The sequence below is a fragment of the Microtus oregoni genome, unplaced genomic scaffold, assembly GCF_018167655.1.
Source record: "Microtus oregoni isolate MIOR12 unplaced genomic scaffold, Mior012 000052F_000, whole genome shotgun sequence".
NCBI classification, from domain to species: Eukaryota; Metazoa; Chordata; class Mammalia; order Rodentia; family Cricetidae; genus Microtus; species Microtus oregoni.
Window position 1 is genome coordinate 1120137 of NW_024543812.1, and position 20446 is coordinate 1140582.

Below are 20446 nucleotides of genomic sequence, written 5' to 3' on the forward strand. Positions count from 1 at the left end.
TCCTGAATCCCTGACCACGGTGAATGTCCTTATTTGCATATACTCAGATTAAACCTAATCAAATTTTATAGATTTTTGCATGTATGTTCACTGGAAATATTGACTTAGAGTTTGATTTTTGTTTTGTTTCTGGTGGTGGTTGTGCTTCTGTCCAGTTTTGGTGTCAGGGCAATATTGGCTTTGTAGAATGAAAAATATTTGTGCATGGTTTAATCTTTGAATTCCCAGCACTTTTTTGATTTACATTTTAACTTGTTTATCTTCTTTTTTATTGGTCCTTTGAGAATTTTGTACAATGTGTTTTGACCATAGCACCGTTGCCAACTTCTCCAAAATCCACCCATCTTCCTTACTCACCGAACGTTGTGTTCTCTTTTTATGGAACCAATGTGCTTCCATTCCACTCTGAAATGCGCAATCTCCCTGTGGGCTTCTTCTAACAGCTAATAATGGCCAGTAGCTCTTAGTGTAGGTGTGGGATTTGGTGTTCAGCTCTACTTTGCATGCTGGGAATTGATCTGGCTTGAGCTTTTACAGCTCTTGTTCATGCTGTCATAACTGCTGTGAGTTCAGATGTATAGCCTTGCGGTGCCCAGAAAACACCATTTCATTAGCATCATCCACTATATCCGACTTTTATGCTCTTTCTACCTCCTCTTCTACAATGATCCCTGAGGCTTTGAAGAAGGGGTAGTTATACAAATGCCCCATTTAGGGCTCAGTAACCCTTAATTTCCTTTTCTCTGAATCTTGACTAATTTGATCTTTGTGTTAATTACCATCTATTGCAAAAAGAAACTGTTTTGATGAATGTTTACTGATGCACTAATTTGTGGGCACAACAATAAAGCATTAGTAGTTAATGCCATGCCATTTTTGGAGAGCAATAGCAGTAGGTTAATTTTCCAGGGCTTGTGGTCTCTCTAGCTACAGCTTCTTGGCCTAGTAATTGTACCAGCTATGGGTTTCATCTTGTACAATGGGACTTACATCCAAACAGAAAGTGCTTGGTTACTCCCATTATATCGTGCCACTATTGTACCAGTGGATGTGTCTTTCTAGGTCAATTATTGTAGCTTACATGGTTCACAGCTGGACACAATTGATGATTACTTTCCATCTCCATTAGCATGCACAGCATCTCTAAAACTATGAAAGTTGGCCAGTAGGAAAGTAGTTTCCAAATCAGCACCAGCTTTTCTATCATTCCAGTATATGATGTCTTCAGCAATAGGTCCTTACTATCAAGCTTTAGAGGGTAACCTATAGCATTAGTAATAGCATATAATGTTTAGGGGTCTATAAGACCTCATTGGCTAACTACTACCAAAGAAATAACCCATTCCCAACACTGGATTTCTGTTTGTTTGCCTGTGGATAGGGCATTGCCCTTATTCTAGGGCAAACCGGTGCATAGTATGAAGCTGCATAGTATGAAGAGAAATGATAGTACTTGTTTTTTATATGTTTGATCAAATATCCAAATATCCAAAGTAGTTCTTGGTCAGAGGGAGGGTTAGAAGCTGCCTGTATGACAGTGAATGAGAAGAACAGGAAAAGCAAAGAAACCAAACAAAACAAAAGCAAGATTCTACTCCTAGGAGAGAAAGTGTTGAAGGAAAAAGAAACAATTCAAGCTGAAATCTACAAATTTCTCTCTGAATTATCTGTGCTCCTTGTCCCAGGTCTGGGTCAGTGGTAGCTGCCATGAAGGTAGTAGGGCCCAGTCCTAGATGTAGGTACTATAAATAGCAAGCTGGAGAGAAAGGTCCTGCCCCTATTACTCACTGATCTGGCATATGTCAACACAGGGACATGAGAAGTGTGCTATAATGGGTATGGTTTATACCAATGAGTGGTGAGAATCTCAGGTCAAATTGTGGAATAGTGAGGAGAAGAAAAATTTGGCTAGAAATAAAAGCACTCAGAATCAAAGATAAGCACAAGTGTTAGCAGGCCTTGTCTACCTTCCGAGAGTGTGGGGTCACAGAACATCCCAGGTGAAAACTAAGATTCTGCAGCAGCACACCACAGAAGACATTGGATTGCAATTGGCAAGCAAGGGTGGGTGTGATGGGTGAAGTCTCAAACTGGGGAATTCCTGCAGAAAGTACAGGACACCACAGGAAACATTCTTAGTGGGATGATGGATGGAACTTTTTTTTTTTTTTTGGTTTTTCGAGACAGGGTTTCTCTGTGTATCTCTGGCTGTCCTAGAACTCTGTAGACCAAGCTGGCCTGGAACTCACAGAGATCTTCCTACCTCTGCCTCCTGACTTCTGGGATTAAATGTGCGTGCCACCACCTCTTGGCTAATGGATGTAATTTACTCGAATTAAAGGGCCTTAGCCTGAAGGACTGATCATGAAGTGTTCCAACCTTTCCCACACCTGCCTAGCCTTAGACAAAAGACAAGCAAGGAGATAGGAAAAACTACTTTCTAAGTAACTAGGGAAATGCTGACTAATGTTGTGTCTTCTATTTCATTTCATTTATTTATTTTGTATGTTTACACTCTTGCACTTTAATTGCTTCATTGTTTTGTCTTAGTTCTTGTTTCACCTGAATAGGCTCATATAACTTTGTTTTCTTTTTCTGTGCCTACTTTATTTGCTCTATTATTTCTCACATGTTAACCTATGCTCTTTCCCTCTCATTTATACTTTTTTCCTTTGTTTCCATTTTTCTCAATCCTTCCTCTCATTATTTAATCATTAATACCTAAGACTCTCTAAAACCTGAATTATTCTCAATTTCTCAATTACTTTTATAAAAACGTTTTAAATGAGAATGTTTCCAAAGTTTGAGGCTACCACTGGTGAAAATACCCTGTGTGCAGGGGTGGGGGTCAATTGTTGTCACCCGTGCAGCCTCTCCCACTTCTAGGATCTGGCCCAGAACTCAAAACCATCCTCTGCAAGTTTTGGTAAGGAAAATGCTCAGAGATGGCAGACAGGGAGAGACGCACAATGACGACTCCCACGAGTGAGGACTAAGAGATGAACCAGTTCACTCTGAGCAGAAACAACCCACAGGATCATCCCACAGAACCTCAGCCACTCTGCTGAGTGCAGAGGTCAGCACTGGGCGACTTGGGAGGCGCACTCAGAATAAGTGGGCCTCTTTATTTCCAGTTTGCAGGGAAGGACAATCCAAGGAGCTGAAGGCCAAGGTTTAGAGACACCAAGCCTACTTTAACAGAGAAAGCAGGTACAGGTTTTCATGGTTGTTAAATTTTACAATTAAGGGGTCTTATGAGACTTTTCACTGTCTAGCAATCAGCTGACATCTGCTCTTTTCTGGGTTTGAACTGTGAGAGGGCCCAGGGCCTGTTGTCCAGAGGAGGTTTAGGCAGAACAGTCCCTTGAGTTCAGCTTTTTTTTTTTTTTTTTTTTTTTTTTTTTGTTTTTCGAGACAGGGTTTCTCTGTGGCTTTGGAGCTTGTCCTGGAGCTAGCTCGGTAGACCAGGCTGGTCTCGAACTCACAGAGATCCGCCTGCCTCTGCCTCCCGAGTGCTGGGATTAAAGGCGTGTGCCACCATTGCCCGGCTATTATATCTGAAAATCTTCAGTGAATTGAGGGCTTTGGCCTGAAGAACTGATCAGTCAACAAAAGGAATGGGAGTTATGCCTTGACCAGATTAAATATAAATAACCTGGGGAAGGCTAGAGGCATTTCTACTGTCACAGACAGAACACTGGCCTCTGCTCCACCCTATCTATTTGCAAACTCTGGGAAGCCCTGGGGCTTAACAGTTTATTGATTCCTCACTTGCCCCCTGCTGGCTTTTCACAATGGGACAGGTTGCTTAAAATCCAGTGAATTTAGGCCTGGAGAGAGAAACTGCAAAGCAAAAAGCCTGGGTTCAAACTGGAATGAGCTTTCTCCACTCCACTCGCTGTGAACCCTGCAGCCACGCCCTCACACAGTAAACACACTGGTGTGTGGTGAACTATGACCTCCATGTTGGAAGTCTGAATGAATAAGGCATTGGTTAACTAGGGTATGTCTTGGAAATTTCCTGGGTTATCGGGTGAGGAATCGAAAGACTAAAGGGGCCCTTTCCCTTCAGATAGACAGAATAGTAGTCCTGCCTGGCCCTCGCTTCCAGATTGCCTAGTCCTAATTCACACAAGTGCCTAGTTCCGGGTCCCTGACGCCCAGTTGTTTCTAGAATTTTCTCAGTGTATTCTGAGGCCCATGGTTTCACAGCAACAGAGGGCGGGGCCCTAGGCCTGGCCAATCGTTTAAGGTCGGACAGGAAATTGGCCTGGAAGTCCCGCCCACTAGGGCGTAGTCTGACTACCCCTTTTCCACTTCATGGGCTTACTGCCTAAGGCTCCTGACGAATTTGTTCATTGAGGAGGGAGGTGAGATTTTGGTGTGAGGGCTGAACTCTGGTCTCCAGGCAAGGAGTCCTACCTTTGGACATATTAAAGGGAGGCTTTTGGGGGTGGACTTGGAACCCTTTCCTCCCCGACACATGTTGGGAGTGCTGTATTATTGGTCCCAGCAATTTTTCCCCAGGAGGTTTCCTGCTGGGTAGAAACTCTTAACTTTGATTCCACTACCACCCCGTATATACCAACCCATCCCTACTCCAGGAGTTTCCAACCTTGCTTGAGAAGACTCCGAGGGAAGGGTGGAGATTTGCCCTTCCTGAGAGAAATGGGTCATTAATTCTATTTGCATAGACAGTTGGTGGGAGGCTCCAGCTTGGTTGGGTGTCTACCGTTTGTTTCCAGATTTCCACAAGGGTTGGGCTGCTCAGGAGATTGCCTGCTATTTGAAAGGGGCTTCGACTTGGTTCAGGGAGGGAGGGTTCCGGCCTTGAGAAACATTGCTGGTTGTTGCTGATCAGGATAACTTTGAGGGGTAGCTGGAATTCCTTTTCTCCCCTCCCCCGGGGAACGTGATGATTCCTCATCCAATCTACCAATAGGGTCTAGGCAGGGTCATGTCATAATCGTCTCCAAGTTCGATGTCTGGAAGTTCTAAGTGAACTGGGGCATTCGGATGGAGGCTGTACATAGGTGAGCAGGGGAGGCACCCTGGTTTTATATAAAAACATCTGCCCAGAAATATTGCTGAGATGTCCACATGATGTTCCAGGCTCTCTAAGGTGGTATCATTCTGAGGGTTTCATCTTCTTCCTGGATGTGGGAGATGCAGAAGCTCCGCCTATCGTTAGGGTCTCCAGGCAGGTTCATGGCTTATAATTAATCTTTTCCAAATTCTGTGTGGAGTGTAATAATTGTTCTGTCTCTTTAAGAGACAAGCCACGCCCGCTCCCTCCCCCATTCGCTGAGGCAGGATGATCTTCAGCTTCCTGGCTGAGCTTTCTCTTCCGATCCCTCTCTTGAAGAGGCAGCTTCTGCCTCTCTCCCCACTTCTCTGCTTCTCCCACTTCTCTGTCTCCCCCCTCTCCTTCCCCTTCTCCCCTTTCCCCTTCCCTGCCATAACCCACCTCATAAATGTCCAGCCTTACTCTACACGATGTGCCTTTCCGACTCTTTCGCCCGCCCGCTGCCTAACTGTTTGTCCCCGCTGGGGACCAGCCACCTTCCCTGCAGAGAGGTCTCTGAGACTGGCTGCTTTCGGGTCCCCAGCAGTCCTGGAGACTTGCAGCATCTGCGCCTCCACCTGCCACCCGTCGCCCGCCCACACCGCTAGCCAAGGACCTGTCAGCCGCCACATGGCTGGGGATCAGCCACGTTGGTTTGTGGACCTGCTGCGAGTGGTCTCGACCCCCGCTGAGAGAAGGGTGAGACCCTTCCTCTCCCTACTGATAACTGGTACCGTGTTTTGTCCCTAGGTTGCTTTAGAGAGGGACAGGGCTGGTGGGTCCTGTCATTTCCTGGGTTTCACCGAGGACAGTTAAAGGAAGGGTGGCTTTCCTGAAGTGGCTCTGCTAGAGGAGGGTTCAGTGCTGGGTCCTGCATTGTCAGGAGGAGGGACAGAACTCCCCACAGGCCCCATGTTCTGAGAAGTGTGGGTGGGGGTAGAGTTTTACTGGATTTGGAGGAGTCTCTTAGACTTCTTGCCCCAGGGACCTTAGCTTCACTCGGCAAAGGGAAGTGGGCTGGTGTCGCCAAGGCATTAAAATGAAGAATCTGGAGGAGTGACAGGGTTTCAGAATATCAATATGGAAAGCCTTGTGACCTTTGCTGTTAGCCTTAAGGTGCCTATTCTGGCTTTTGGGGTTTGGTATTTAGACTTTGATCTTGGAAGGAATCCGTGGGTTTTTCTGAGGAGGCTAGGCTCATTTCAGGAGGCTGGATAGGCTTCAAGCTTGAGAGTACTTGGGGACAAGAATGAGGAGACTACACATAATGGATAGTGAGAGCCTTGCAGACACCAACTTGTAATGTTGGTCCAGAGACGGTCCAGGCTCAAGCAGAGTTCTTATCTCTTCTTTTTTTGAAAATGGTATATGAAAGAGATGGGAACTTTGGACTAAGGAAGGCATCCTCACATGCACAGAATAGAGGCAGTAAATGGCTTTGCCAGGAGTAAATATAAATCCTAAATCCTTTGAGGATGGCTTACAGTTCTTACTATTGTAGAACTATAAGAGGCCCTCCAAAACCCTATTGTGCATTCAAGATATGGGCACTAGTGGCTAGATGTGCTTTGTCATTTCTACAGGAAATTGAAGAAATTTGTCTCCTGGAAGTGAGGCTTTGATATCAGGGAGCAAAATACATAGCCTGAGAGAGAACGGATGGTGCAGCTCCTCCTCTCATTAAAACCATGGGGTCTGTCAGCTGTCAACCCTGGGAGACCCTAGACAAAAGTACAAGACTTGGCCATGCTTCACAAAAGACCAGGTTCTCAGGGAACAAAGACGACATTTGTCAAAGATCACCTGGAAACCTTTGCAAAGGAGTTCCCAGATTTTATCAAGGCCAATTTAGTTGCATCAGGGGGAAAAAAGAAACCCTCTCTTGCTATCAACATAGGAAGAGAAAGAACCATGGTGATAATATATATGAATATTGCTCTGAGTGAGGTGGCCCTGCACTAAACAGGTTTCTGCTGTAAACCTTAGGATCTTGCTGGCAAGGGTTGTCAGATGTGTCTCTTCATCTTCTTTCTGGATGAGGTGCAAGGGTCTTTGATCTGACGGGGTGACATTCTGTGAGGGCTAGTCAGTGTAGAGATGGGTCCCTGACTCTGCTGGGCATCAAGTTGAAGGTCCTGGGTGAGGATGGAAGAAGTCTCATTTTTCTCTACCTTACTTTTCTCTTCTCCCATTCTGAATGGAATGGGATTCAGGAAAGGAATCCTGTAGAATCTAACTCAACTTTTTTTCCAGCCCAAGGAAGGTATAGTGTAGGGATATGTCCCGCCCCTTAAGGGGCGTGTTCGCCTCCGGCTAATGTCTGCCTATAAATTTGGTGAGCAAGCTCCGAGCACTCGCTTCTGCTTTCCTGGTCTCCACAGGAACGGTGGTTCTGTAAGTCTATTTCTACATTAAAGCTATATATATATATTTTTACACTCTGTCTGCATTCGTTTACGCCGCTACATTTTGGCGTCCAACGTCGGGCTATTTTGCCCCCGACTCAAGCGGGTAGCCCGCTAGCTAACACAGCACCCTCCCGGGTGCTGTTTTTCAGTTCGTGACTCCGGCCCCAGTGCCGAGTCCGAGACACACTCAGCGACACAGGCCCATTCTGCCTGCCTTGGCTAAGTTTTGCAGCGGAACCCCACTGCCTGAATTAGCAGAAGCTCAAGTACTTGCGGTTTTGCAACAAAAGCTGCCACAGTGTCAGATTTGGTCTGTTACAAAGTGACTTGGCCGGTTGTGGTGGCCCACGCCAGTAGGATTTGCTGAAGGAGGCAGAGGCAGGAGGATCACAAGTTTGAGGCCGGCCAGGCAGTGGTAGATCACGCCTTTAATCCCAGCACTTGGGAAGCAGAGGCAGGCAGATCTCTGTGAGTTTGAGGCCTGCCAGGCCTTGGTAGTGCACGCCTTCAATCCCAGCATGGGAGGCAGAGACAGGCGGATCTCTGTGAGTTCAAGGCCAGCCTGGTCTACAAGAGCTAGTTCTAGGACAGGCTCCAAAAACACAGAGACCACCACTGGCAGGAACCGATCATTGCAGGTAAAAAAATTTTCTTTTATAAATAAAATGTCTGAACACATTACTGTTCAAGAATTTAATGATTTTTTTAATTGTACCATGTGGGAGATTTTACAAGAGGTGTCTATCACCCCACATATATGGATCCTTCTGGGATTCGTAGTTTTCATTGGCACCAAATGGTTTGATAATAGAAATATGATAAAGTCTTTACGAGACGAATCCAGGATTCTTAAGGTAGAGATTGAAGGCTTAAAAACAATTGAGAATGACAACAATCTTCTCAAAAATCAGTTTGAAGTTCTCCAGGCTGATAACAATCTTCTCAAGAATCAGTTTGAAATTCTCCAGGCTGATAACAATCTTCTCAAGAATCAGGTTGAAGTTCTCGAGACTGATAACAATCTTTTCGAGAATCAGTTTGAAGTTCTCCAGGCTGATAACAATCTTCTCAAGAATCAGGTTGAAGTTCTTCAGGCTGATGTTAAGGAGAAATTCATTACTATGGAAGAGGGAACAGCTGATCTGGACCATAAGATTCATTCCCTTTCTGTAGGAAATGAAACATTAACTGAGAGAATCAAAACTGCTGAATGTGACAATCGGATTTTGTCTAAAGCTTATGACAGATTGACGGAAAGATTGTCAATACAAGAAGGCACGGTTTATGCCATAAAAATTATGTCCAAAGATAAGATGTTATCTCTAACGGACAAACTTCATACTTTAGAATCCTCAATGAAAGCTTTGGAACATAATTCTGGACCCGAGATTCAGACATTGCAGAAGGCAATGGTGAATAGAATTGAAAAGATTGAGGAATTTCTAAATTCTGATGAGGAAGAGCAAAGGGTAGAAAGGCAAATTTTAACTACATCTGTGGGTAAGTCTCTCCGGGACAATTTCCACAAAGCTCTACCTACAGCTCTACCTGCCTTTCCAGTAATAACAACAGAGAAGGTGATTGGTTCCAAAAACCCTAGGGTCATCAAGGAGGATACATGGGAGCCTGTGCGTATGAATGATCTCAAGGAAATAAAACAGGCTGTCATGACTTTTGGGATGCAAGCCTCTTTTGTTAAAGAGATGCTAAGATCTTGGGCCACGACAAGCAGAGCAACCCCCTCAGACTGGCTCCAGCTGAGCTCTGCGGTACTCGAGAGTAGACCGCAATTGAAATGGAAATGCTTATTCAGGCAAGAGGCTAGACTCTTAGAACAGCAGGAAAAAGCGAAGGGAATTGACATTTCCCTAGATCAAATTCTAGGTGAAGGGCTCTTTTCTGACCCTCAGAAACAAGCTAATTTGGATGAAAACACACTCTCCATGTGTACTACAGCAGCCTTAAGGGCTTGGGATAGGGTACAAGACCCAGGACAGAGAATGGAATCATTTGTCAGAGTTAAACAGGGTCAGAGAGAACCCTTTAGTGACTTTTTACAAAGATTAACTAAGGCTGTACAAATAGGAATATCTGACCCAGAAGCAAGACGTATAATGATTGAGTCTTTGGCTTATGAAAATGCAAATGTGGAATGCAAAAGGATTTCGGGTCCTTTAAAGCTCAGATCAGCGCCGTTGGAAGAATGGGTCTTGCATACACTCAATGTTGATACATTTGATTATGGCACTGAAGCATGGGTAGAAGAAGCAATTTCCAATGGTAAAAGGAGACACCAGAATACCAAATGTTTTAATTGTGGAAAAATGGGTCATATGAAAAGGAATTGTAGACAACGGATTTTCAGAAATAATAATAATAATGCATCTTTCAGAAATAATAATAATAATGCATCTTCTAGAAATAACAGAAACAGGAGGACTCAGCCTTCAGGTTTATGTAGAAGATGTGGAAAGGGCAGACATTGGACGAATGAATGCAGGTCTACAAGAGATAGACAAGGCAACCTGATACAGCCGGGAAACGTGAGAGGGGGGGCCTCACAGGCCCCCATGGCAAACATGGTTCAGTCATATCCAGTTTCTGCAGAGAACGTGCCTCATCAGGACAATTAGGAAGCCCCATGCCTACTGTTACAAGCAATAATGATCAGAAAGATAAGTTACGTGTGTTTTGGCAAACTTCTATAAATGATCAAAGACCTAAACTGAGAGTGTGTGTAAATGGCATTTTTATTACTGGCCTGCTGGACACAGGTGCTGATGTAAGTATCATTACCCCAGAATCTTGGCATCCGTATTGGCCTCTTCAGAATGGAAATGTTCAGCTCCTGGGAATTGGAACCCTATCTCGAGTAAGGCAGAGCACGAGATGGGTTGAATGTATAGGGCCAGAGGGACAATTAGGAAAATTAAAGCCATATGTAGCCAATATCGCAATGAATTTATGGGGTCGTGAGCTATTACAACAATGGAATACTGAAATTAACATTCCTGCTAAATCTAGAGCCTATATTTCTGAGAATAATATTAAAAGATATTACAAACTGAGAAAACCGGCCATTCGGGCTGTAAAAGAACAAGCAATTGATGTCCCTTCAGAGATACCAACAGCCTTGCCTCTAAAATGGTTGACTGAGAAACCAATATGGACAAAGCAATGGCCTTTAGCTGAGGAAAAGTTACAGGCTTTAGAACAGCTGGTACAAGAACAATTAGATGCTGGACATATAGAAGAATCTACCAGCCCTTGGAATTCTCCTGTATTTGTGGTTAAGAAAAAAATCAGGTAAATGGAGAATGGTGACAGATCTCAGGGCCACCAACAAGGTTATTCAACCTATGGGCCCTCTGCAATCTGGAATTCCTTTGCCCTCTTTATTACCAAAAGTGTAAAAATATATATATATAGCTTTAATGTAGAAATAGACTTACAGAACCACCGTTCCCGCGGAGACCAGGAAAGCAGAAGCAAGAGCTCGGAGCTTGCTCGCCAAATTTATAGGCAGACATTAGCCCGAGGCGAACACGCCCCTTAAGGGGCGGGACTTATCCCTACATCTCCCCTTTTTGTCTAAATAAGACAGAACTAAACCAAATACAACTACATACAATAACAACAAATAATAAATACAACAAACAATATTGAGAACAAAAGCTTTGCTAAACATTCTATCTCAAGAAGTCCAAATAATGTAAAGAGTAACTACAATTATATAATCTTCAACTCAGTCAAAGATCTGAGAAGGGAATAAACACTACTCAACAAACGAGATATATCCAAAATGTGCAACAATTGACAGAGACAACTGACTACCTGGGCAATCACCCAAAGTCTCGTTTGCAACGTTGAGTCAACCAATTTTGGCTAAGGCCTAACATAACTGACATACCATTATTAAAGGCAAGGAACTTTTCAAAACTATCTTACCCTGTCTTGGCAGGATATGACAGTCCTGTTTTATCCATTGATGCACGCTCTGTATCTGTGTCAGTGGTTGAGGTATGGGCATTTCTTTGCCCAAAGGCCAGTTCTGCCAAATAGAAAGGCTCCAGATGGAGTGTTTTTGGTGCTCAACATTCTCTCGGGAATAGAGCAGTGCTGCCAGGAGCAATTGTATCTCACTATCAGGAAACTCTGAGTTAGATTAAAGGCCATTTTCTACAGCTCTTTGAAGAGGTTGAAGATTATCTAACTATACTGAGTATAATCTCTATATATCTAAAGAACCTGATTAGTCTAATTATAAATGACAAACTTAGATGACAATTAGTCTATATAATTCTCAATATCTATCTAACTTAAAGACTAAGACAATAAACGACCTTGAAACAAATGAGGACAATGACCTCCAAATATAAACAATGTACAAATATACATTGCAGTAGGTAAATATATATCAATACACAAATATTATATAAGTATCTTAATCAGAGGTAGAAATGTACACTGCAATATGGTAAATATATACAATATATATATATATATATATCAATACAATATATGTCAATACATAAAAATGTTTTAAACAGAGGTAGAAACATGCATGTGTACAATATTCAATATAATTTAACTTTGTATCAATATACAAGAATCTATACCAATATATTTGTCTATTATCCCATCATCCCTCTTTTTTTGTTTCAAAATGATCCCTGAGCTTATAAAATTCCTCCCCCAACCCTCAATCATATACTAATTATAATCAACCCCTAAATGATGTCCCTAAACCCAAGGGCAAACGTTACTGGGAGAGGGGACGTCGTTCTCTAGAATTACTTCCAGCTGTCATAGGGGCGACGTTCTTTCTGGGGGATCCTGTGAAAGTAAAATGATGGTTAAATTTCAAGATAATGTCTTTTAAAATTGCAAATAGTCTCTGAGTATTTTCGTGCAGGTCTGGCCAAAATGTTGTATTAGATGTGCACCATTTCAGCTAACCAAGTTGGAACTGTCTTGTGCAGCTGGTACCCAAAGCAGGTCTTGTAGTAGCGCTATCAGTATCATGACGTCATATCAACCAGGTGGAGTTGTTGTTATGGGGCCCCATCTTCTTCCTGGAAACTTCAAATGTCACTTCAGGAAAAACTCATTGTTCATTATGAAAAACTTAAACATTAATCATATAGACATATATAGACATATATATATATATTCAATGAAAGACATGATAGATATATTCAATGAAAAGTATGATAGATATGAAGAAAAGCAAAGATGTTTTCTAAACTCATATTTCTTTCTGTCCCATATCATGGCTCTTGACATGAGACAGAAACTCCAGAAACTCTGGGTTTTTCTCTTACTAACAGGCTTGGAATTGGAGAGGGACTGAGCCAGAGTCCAACTTCAAAACCAGCTTTATAAATTTAGAAATATGGTTTAATATTACTTACACAACCCATTCAGTTTTCTTGATATTTCCTATTGGGCAGGTATTTTTCCATCTGTCAGTATCCAAACATCCAGGGTCCCTTGAATTTCTCAAAGATGAGTGTTTTCCTGTGGAGATAAGAACAGAACCCTGCCCCCATTCTATATGTTTTTCTTACCACCTGTATGAATATCATCATTGTGGATGAGTTGTCATTTCTCCTTTCCAAGAGGTTTCTCCTCTTCAAATCGAAACTTTATTAATTTTGATGGTATCCACAATTTTTCTTCTCCTGTGGAAACAAGCGCAAAACCCCTTCCCCAACGTAGCACATCTCCTGGCTTCCCCTGAGAGGTCAGCACATCTTTGAAATAAATCGGTTGATTTAGTTCAGCAGACTTTTCCATTATCCAATGTCTTTCTGCTGCTGTCGTTCCTTTCTCATTAGCATTAAGAAAATTCAAGGTTAATAAAGCATTATGTAATCTATTTCTGGGGGTATTTTCAGTCCCTTTCTGTTTGTTCAGCATATCCTTTATAGTACGATTTGATCTTTCTATAACTGCCTGGCCTGTAGGATTATTTGGTATACCTGTAATGTGTTTTATATTATAATAATCAAAAAACCGTTTCATTTTCTTAGATACATATGCTGGACCATTATCTGTCTTTATTTGCGCAGGTATACCCATGATGGCCATAACTTCCAATAAATGTGTGATTACTGAATCAGCCTTTTCTGAGCTCAGGGCAGTAGCCCATTGAAAACCTGAATATGTGTCTATGGTGTGGTGTACATATTTTAATTTGCCAAATTCTGCAAAGTGGAACACATCCATCTGCCAGATTTCATTCCTTTGGGTGCCCTTTGGATTAGCCCCTGCAGGCAGTGGCGTTTGGTTATAGAAAGAGCAAGTAGGGCATTTCTTTACAATCTCCTTAGCTTGTTGCCATGTAATTGAAAACTCTTTCTTCAAACCTTTGCTATTAACATGATGTTTTTTATGAAATTCAGAGGCTTGTAGCACACTACCAATCAATAATTGATCAATTTCTGCATTACCTTGTGCTAGAGGACCTGGCAGACCCGTATGGGATCGGATGTGTGTTATGTACATAGGGCAAAGCCTGTTCCTGATCAAATCTTCAACCTGGAGGAACAATGAGGTTAGTTCAGTATCATCAGGTATAAATTCTGCAGTTTCAATATGTAAAATAACTCTTTCCGCATATTGTGAATCTGTAACTATATTAATAGGTTCTTTAAAATCCCTTAGCACCATAAGAATGGCATATAATTCCGCCTTCTGGACAGAATTATACGGACTTTGTTCCACCTTATCCAAGTCTTCTGATTTGTAACCTGCCTTCCCTGATTTATTGGCATCAGTATAGAATGTACGGGCTCCAGTTATTGGAGCATCACGGACGATTCGAGGAAGAATCCAAGAGGTTCTCTTTATGAAGTTAAGCCTCTTGCTTTTTGGATAGTTGTTATTAATGTCTCCCAAAAAATTAGCACAAGCTCTTTGCCATGGTTCATTATCTTCCCATAATTTCTTTAGTTCATCAGCAGTGAAAGGCACTATAATTTCTGCTGGGTCTATGCCTGCTAGTTGACGAAGTCTCAGCTTGCCTTTTATAATTAACTCAGAGACTTTTTCCACATAAGTTTTCAGTTTCTTACTTGGTTTATGTGGTAAAAAGATCCATTCCAAAATAATATCATCTCTCTGCATTAAAATTCCTGTAGGAGAAATTTTTGATGGTAGTATGACGAGAATACAATCGAGCTCTGGATTCACCCTGTCCACATGTGCCTGTTGTAATTTTTCCTCAATCATTGTCAGTTCCTTTTCTGCTTCAGCTGTTAATTCTCTGGGACTGTTTAAATCTTTATCACCATCCAAGGTTTTATTCAAATGAATTATTAGATCAGGTGTTATTCTAATAGCTGGTCGTAGACTGGAAATATCTCCTAACAGCCTTTGAAAGTCATTAAGAGTCCGTAGGCGATCTCTCCTAATTTGTGCTTTTTGTGTCTTAATTTTTTGCAAACCTATTTTATAACCTAAATAATTAACAGAATCTCCCTTCTGAATCTTTTCAGGAGCTAATTGCAATCCCCATTTAGGTAAAAGTATCTTTATTTCTTCAAACAGTCTATTCAAGGTATCCATGTTTGAATCGGATAACAAGATGTCGTCCATGTAATGGTATACTATAGATTTGGGAAATTTCTTGCATATTATTTGCAATGGTTGGTTCACAAAATATTGGCACAGGGAGGGGCTATTTAACATACCCTGGGGGAGAACTGTCCAGTGGTACCTCCTCGAAGGTTGAGAATTGTTATAAGTAGGCACTGTGAAGGCAAATTTTTCTCTATCTTCTTTTTGCAAAGGTATAGTGAAAAAACAATCCTTTAAATCAATAACTATGAGAGGCCATCCTTTCTTTTAGCTTGTGATGTTCTAATGGAATGGACTCTGACTTCTGCCACAAGCTCTCCAAAGAGCCAAGGAACTATAGTGTTTCAGGATGGTGAGGTCTTGGTTAAACAGACACACTTCGGGTCAAAGGAGACTGAGGCAGTCCTTGCTAAACAGTAAAGATGACTGTCCTTTCTCAACAGACCCGGGACAGGTGTCATTGAATTTGATGCCATTTTAGTTTTCTATGCAGTGTTCCAGGGAGGCGAAGGAAAGCCTTTGTGTATGTCTGTGACTTTAGCCGAGAAGGGGAGTCTAGTACCTTTTCTGTGTTGCCTTGAATTCTCAGGGGATTGAGGAACTTGGTCTGCAGAGGCAATAGTGTGATGAGGAGATAGGTCAGGTCAGCATAGCAAGGAGTCCGGGACCACCAGGAGTTAAGATAATGATTCTGAGTGAGAACTGAGGGTACAACCTCCCTCCCTCCCTTTCTAGGACTGCTTCCTTTCCCATGCTGTCAGCTTGTAGATTCCCTGAGGGATGTGGTACATCATCTCCTCTATCTTAGTGATCTCAAAGCATTGCTCAGAGGAACAAACCGTTGCCAGATGTAGGGCCCATGGGTCTACCCCTGCTCCCGGGCTTCATTTTGAGGACAGTTTCTGGTCAGTCAGCTAAAACATCCTGTTTGTTCATGTGCTCCCTCTGCCCTGCCTGGTAATTAGCTATAGGGCATTGTTGACTCCACTTTGGGCGTGGTAATTTCCCACCTGCCTGGGGGGCATTCCATTGTGCAGCAGGTAGGTATTTAAGGTTTTCCCTAAATTTGAATAAATGGCATTCAGCTGACCTCCTTTCGAATGACCTAGGTCTCTTGTGTATTCTTTCATTCTCCAGCTCACTTACAGTAGGTACAGTGGTGTGTGAACTGTACCAAGGGTAATGCAGAAGCAGGTGTTACAGTTGGAGACCCATCAGTGAGATCGGGAAGTAGGGGACCCCTGAGAGATCGCCCTGGGAAGGCTGGCCAGCAGGTAAGAAATTGATTGGTGAGTGTGAATTGAAAATGGGTGCAAGTAATTCTGTTCCAGTATTGACAGCTGATTAATGGGCCAGTTATTAGTTCTTTTAAAGAAGCAAGGCAAGGAAGGCACTGGTATTAAAACTAGACAGCACAAGAGTTCTTTAAGACAGTTTTCTTTTGTATAAGGTAGTTTATTGCCTAATTTTTTGAGAGAGTTTAGTCCCTGGTTTCTACAAGCAGGGGGCTTTAATATTTCTGATTGGGAGAAGGTAAAATTAAAAGAGCAATTAGAGTATTTGACCAAAACCTTTGAGGAGATTCAGGGTGTAGAATCTGTGAGTTCTATTAAGAGTTTTGAGGAGCAGGAAGTTAAGAGTTATAAAAGGGATATAAAAGAGAAAAAAAGACACTTTAGAAAAGGAGATTGCACTGATAAGAAAGAAGTTAGTAAAAGAAGGAAGGCAGCCTGCCTTTTGGGAGGAGATTGTTGTGGAGAGGTGAAATGCAGGAGGATTGCGCTGATGTGGAGAGGTGAAATGCAGGAGGATTGCGCCGATGCGATGGCGTGGTTTTCTGCCAGTGCTGAGACCTTACTTAAAGGGCTCCAATTTGCTGGCAGACTTATTAATTACTGAGCAGGCTCAGCCTCCTTAAGGAGTGCTTATATGTGCTGGAGCATCATCTTCATGGTTTCATGGAGCTAGAGCCAAAGGCAAGCTCAGGTCAATGTCGCCACTTGGTGAGTCCTCTTAGCTATTCCTCTGGAGGATCTTTCAGCACAAATCTGGCAGAACCCAGTGACGGTTGACTAGTGAGCCAATGATGGGAAAGGTTTTTGGGGGGCTGCCCAAACCCAAGACAGGAAGTGTGTTTTGACCTGGATGCTTTCCCATGATGGGTAAGGAGTATTGCCTGACGTCCAATGCCACCTAAGACAGGCCTAGTCATATAATTTATATAAAATGGGGACCTGTAGGGCCCATGGGTCTATCCCTGCTCCTGGGTTTCATTTTGAGGACAGTTTCTGGTCAGCCAGCTAAAATATCCTGTTAGTTTCTATGCTCCTTCTGCCCCTCCTGTTGACTAGCTATAGGGCATTGTTGACTCCACCTTGGGTGTGGTAATTTCCCACCTGCCTGGGGGGCATTCCATTGTGCAACAGGTAGGTATTTAAGGTTTTCCCTAAATTTGAATAAACAGCATTCAGCTGATCTCCTTTTGAATAACCCAGGTCTCTTGTGTGTTCTTTCATGCTCCAGGCCCTTGCCCAGCTCGCATATGGTAGGTCCAGTGGCATGCAAACTGTACCGAGAGTAACGCAGAAGCAGTTGTTACAGCCAGCAGAGGTATAACCCCAGGCTCTGAGGGTTCCGATTGAGAAAGGAGTACATCTCTTATTTAGGAGATGGAAACAAGAGTTTGGTGCTCTTGGATAGCATGTAGGAAAGGCCCTTGACAGATAATACTTAGGGTGGGGTTCCCTTATTTCTTCTTCTTTGTCTCGGGAATGTGAGGTGTTATCCTTAGGGGTTGTCTCAGTCCAACAGCTGAGTAGGATCTAAAACCTTCTATAATAAAAGTAAACTCAAAGGGGGCCCTCCTGGAATTTGGGATTTCCAGCTGCATTGAGTACTTCAGGTTTTATGCAGTCTTCAGTGTGGGAGGTCCTCTCAGCTCATCTTCGAGAGCTGTCAATCAGAAATTGAGCTGAGGGTTCTGATGAGAGTCATCTCCCCTCAAATGACAACATAGAAAAGTCCCAGGGAGTCAAGTAGTCAAGGTGAGAAGCACACCCTGAATGGGCACCAAGGTTACTACCCAAAGCCCAGAACCAAGGGAGTTCCCAAAGTACCCAGACACATACCTCACTGTGGGGCCCTAGGATCTTCCAGTTGCCTATATGCTGAGGACCTTTCTCATATCCCTCTTCAGGTTCCAGTAGGACACACAACAAGGAAAGCAGCTGGCTAGCAGGGCTCTGAGACAATCACCTACAAAGAAGTTTTGTAAGTATACTTTTGTTAGATTCATGAGGGGGTGAGATTTTTTTAGCTGGGCCACTCACAATACTTTTCCCTCTCCCTACTCACCCACTGTCCTGCTTTATACTCCAGCCTACCATCTCCAGCCAGATTCATCATGTCATACTATCCACACTTCAGCCTCTGGAAAGTTTTCCAGGATGCTTTTGAAATATATAGATTAGCTGAGGAGGAGGAGGAGGAAGAAATGGAAGAGAAGGAGGTGGAGGAAGAAGAGGAAGAAACAGAAGAGGATGAGGAGGAAGAGGAAGAAATGGAAGAGGAGGAGGAGGAAGAAGAAGAAGAGGAGGAAGAGGATGAAAAGGAAGAGGAGGACGACGAAGATGAGGCCGAGGAGGCAGGGGCAGCCACTTATAGCGACAGCATCTTGTCTACATCATCTGCCTCTTTAAGATTCACTTTGCCCTCCTTCTGTGCTTCCTCACCTTCCGCTTCCTTATCACATCCTCTGTTTTGGAGCAATCCAGATGAGGCAGAAGAGTCTGCTACCTGGATGCTGAGTATTTCACAGAGTTACCAGAGCTCTTACTCCTTTACTTCACATATCAACTTAGTTGAAGAATATGGCAGCCCAGAAGAAGAGAGTTTAAACACTTCGAAGTTGACAGACGAAGTTTCCGCATGGCAAAATCTCAAAAAGCAAAAGGTCACTGAACTGGTGAATCTCCTGCTCCTGAAATATAGAATGAAAGAACCTATCCAGGAAATGGAAATGCTCGGGGTTCTCACCAAAGACCACAAGAAACAATTCCCTGCCATCTTTGAGGAAGCTGCTAAGTGCTTAGAGATGATTTTTGGCGTTGATATAAAGGAAGATGATCCTGTAAGCAGCTCTTACGTGCTTACCAACACACTAAACCTCACATATGATGACAACAACAGGAGGTTGCCTAGAAATGCCTTCCTGATAGTTATTCTGGGTGTAATATTCATAGAGGGGGACTGTGCCTCTGAAGAAAGCATGTGGGAATTCCTGAATATGTTAGGAATATATGATGGGAAGGAGCATTTCATTTATGGGGAGCCCAGGGAGTTCCTCACTAGAGATTTAGTGCAGCAAAATTATCTGAAATATAGGCAGGTGCCCGAGAGTTATCCTCCACGTTATGTGTTCCTGTGGGGTCCAAGAGCCTACTCTGAAACCACCAAGATGAAAGTTCTTGAATTTTTGACCAAATTTACAAGGAGGGAACCAATGTATTTCTCATCTTTATATAATCAGGCATTGAGAGATGAGGGCTCCAGAAATGGCCCCATGGAGGATTAGTACCATTTTGATAACAACATGGGGCAACCCAATTACTGATTTTAAAAGGGACAGTCAAAATTTTAAGTAAGGGGAGAATGTCAGTGTTAGTCTGGGCCATGCGGAGAACACACTATAGTGCAACTTTGTGTTCTGGTTTTAGATGATGATAATTGGTTCATCTATTTTCTCTTTAGATGTTTTTTTCAGTGCTCGTCTTCATAATTGAAAGTGTGGTCCATTTCCTTTGCAATGCAAGTTTTTGATTACTTACATCTGTTCTTGTACCAGATTTTGAGAAAATGTAGGGAAACTATTCAATGGTCAATCTTTGAGTTGCTTTAATACTTTTAGTCAGGCCGGGTGATGGTGGCGCATGCCTTTAATCCCAGCACTTGGGAGGCAGAGGCAGGCGGATCTCTGAGTTCGAGACCAGCCTGGTCTACAAGAGCTAGTTCCAGGACAGGCTCCAAAGCCACAGAGAAACCCTGTCTCGAAAAACCAAAAAAAAAAAAAAAAAAAACAAACTTTTAGTCAGATCTGTAATGTGTTGGTTTGTTTAAGCAAACAGGAAAAATGGTAATAAAATTTTAAAATCTCTGCTTATTGATTCATTTATTTGCCAAACATCACTTGGATATATTTTTAAAGTTGTATTTATTTTATTTTTATGTGTATGAATATTTTGCCTGAATGCATGCGTGTTTATCACACGTGTCCCTGGTTACCCACAGAGGTCAGAAGAGAACTTCAACTTTCCTGAATCTGGAGTTTGTGGGTGCTGATAACCGAACCTAGTTCTTTGAAAAAATGCTCTTAATACCTGAGCCATCTTAT

At 42.7% G+C, this 20446-nt stretch overlaps 1 protein-coding gene across 4 annotated transcripts in view; it reads left to right on the plus strand.

The window, feature by feature from the left end:
* The window catches only part of LOC121437315 (melanoma-associated antigen B4-like), a 170320-nt gene extending 150242 nt beyond the window's left edge, over positions 1–20078 (plus strand). For 3 of the 4 annotated variants that reach the window (XM_041637174.1, XM_041637175.1, XM_041637173.1), the window contains 4 exons: positions 16195–16331; positions 17581–17667; positions 18254–18327; positions 18436–20078. In XM_041637174.1, the coding sequence (XP_041493108.1) occupies positions 18461–19630 (1170 nt within the window). In that variant the 5' untranslated portion in view covers positions 16195–16331; positions 17581–17667; positions 18254–18327; positions 18436–18460 and the 3' untranslated portion in view covers positions 19631–20078. Of the gene's footprint in view, positions 1–13974; positions 14033–16194; positions 16332–17580; positions 17668–18253; positions 18328–18435 lie in introns of those variants that run through there. The other variant, XM_041637176.1, reaches the window with a different exon arrangement.
* Positions 20079–20446: the final 368 nt, after the last annotated feature.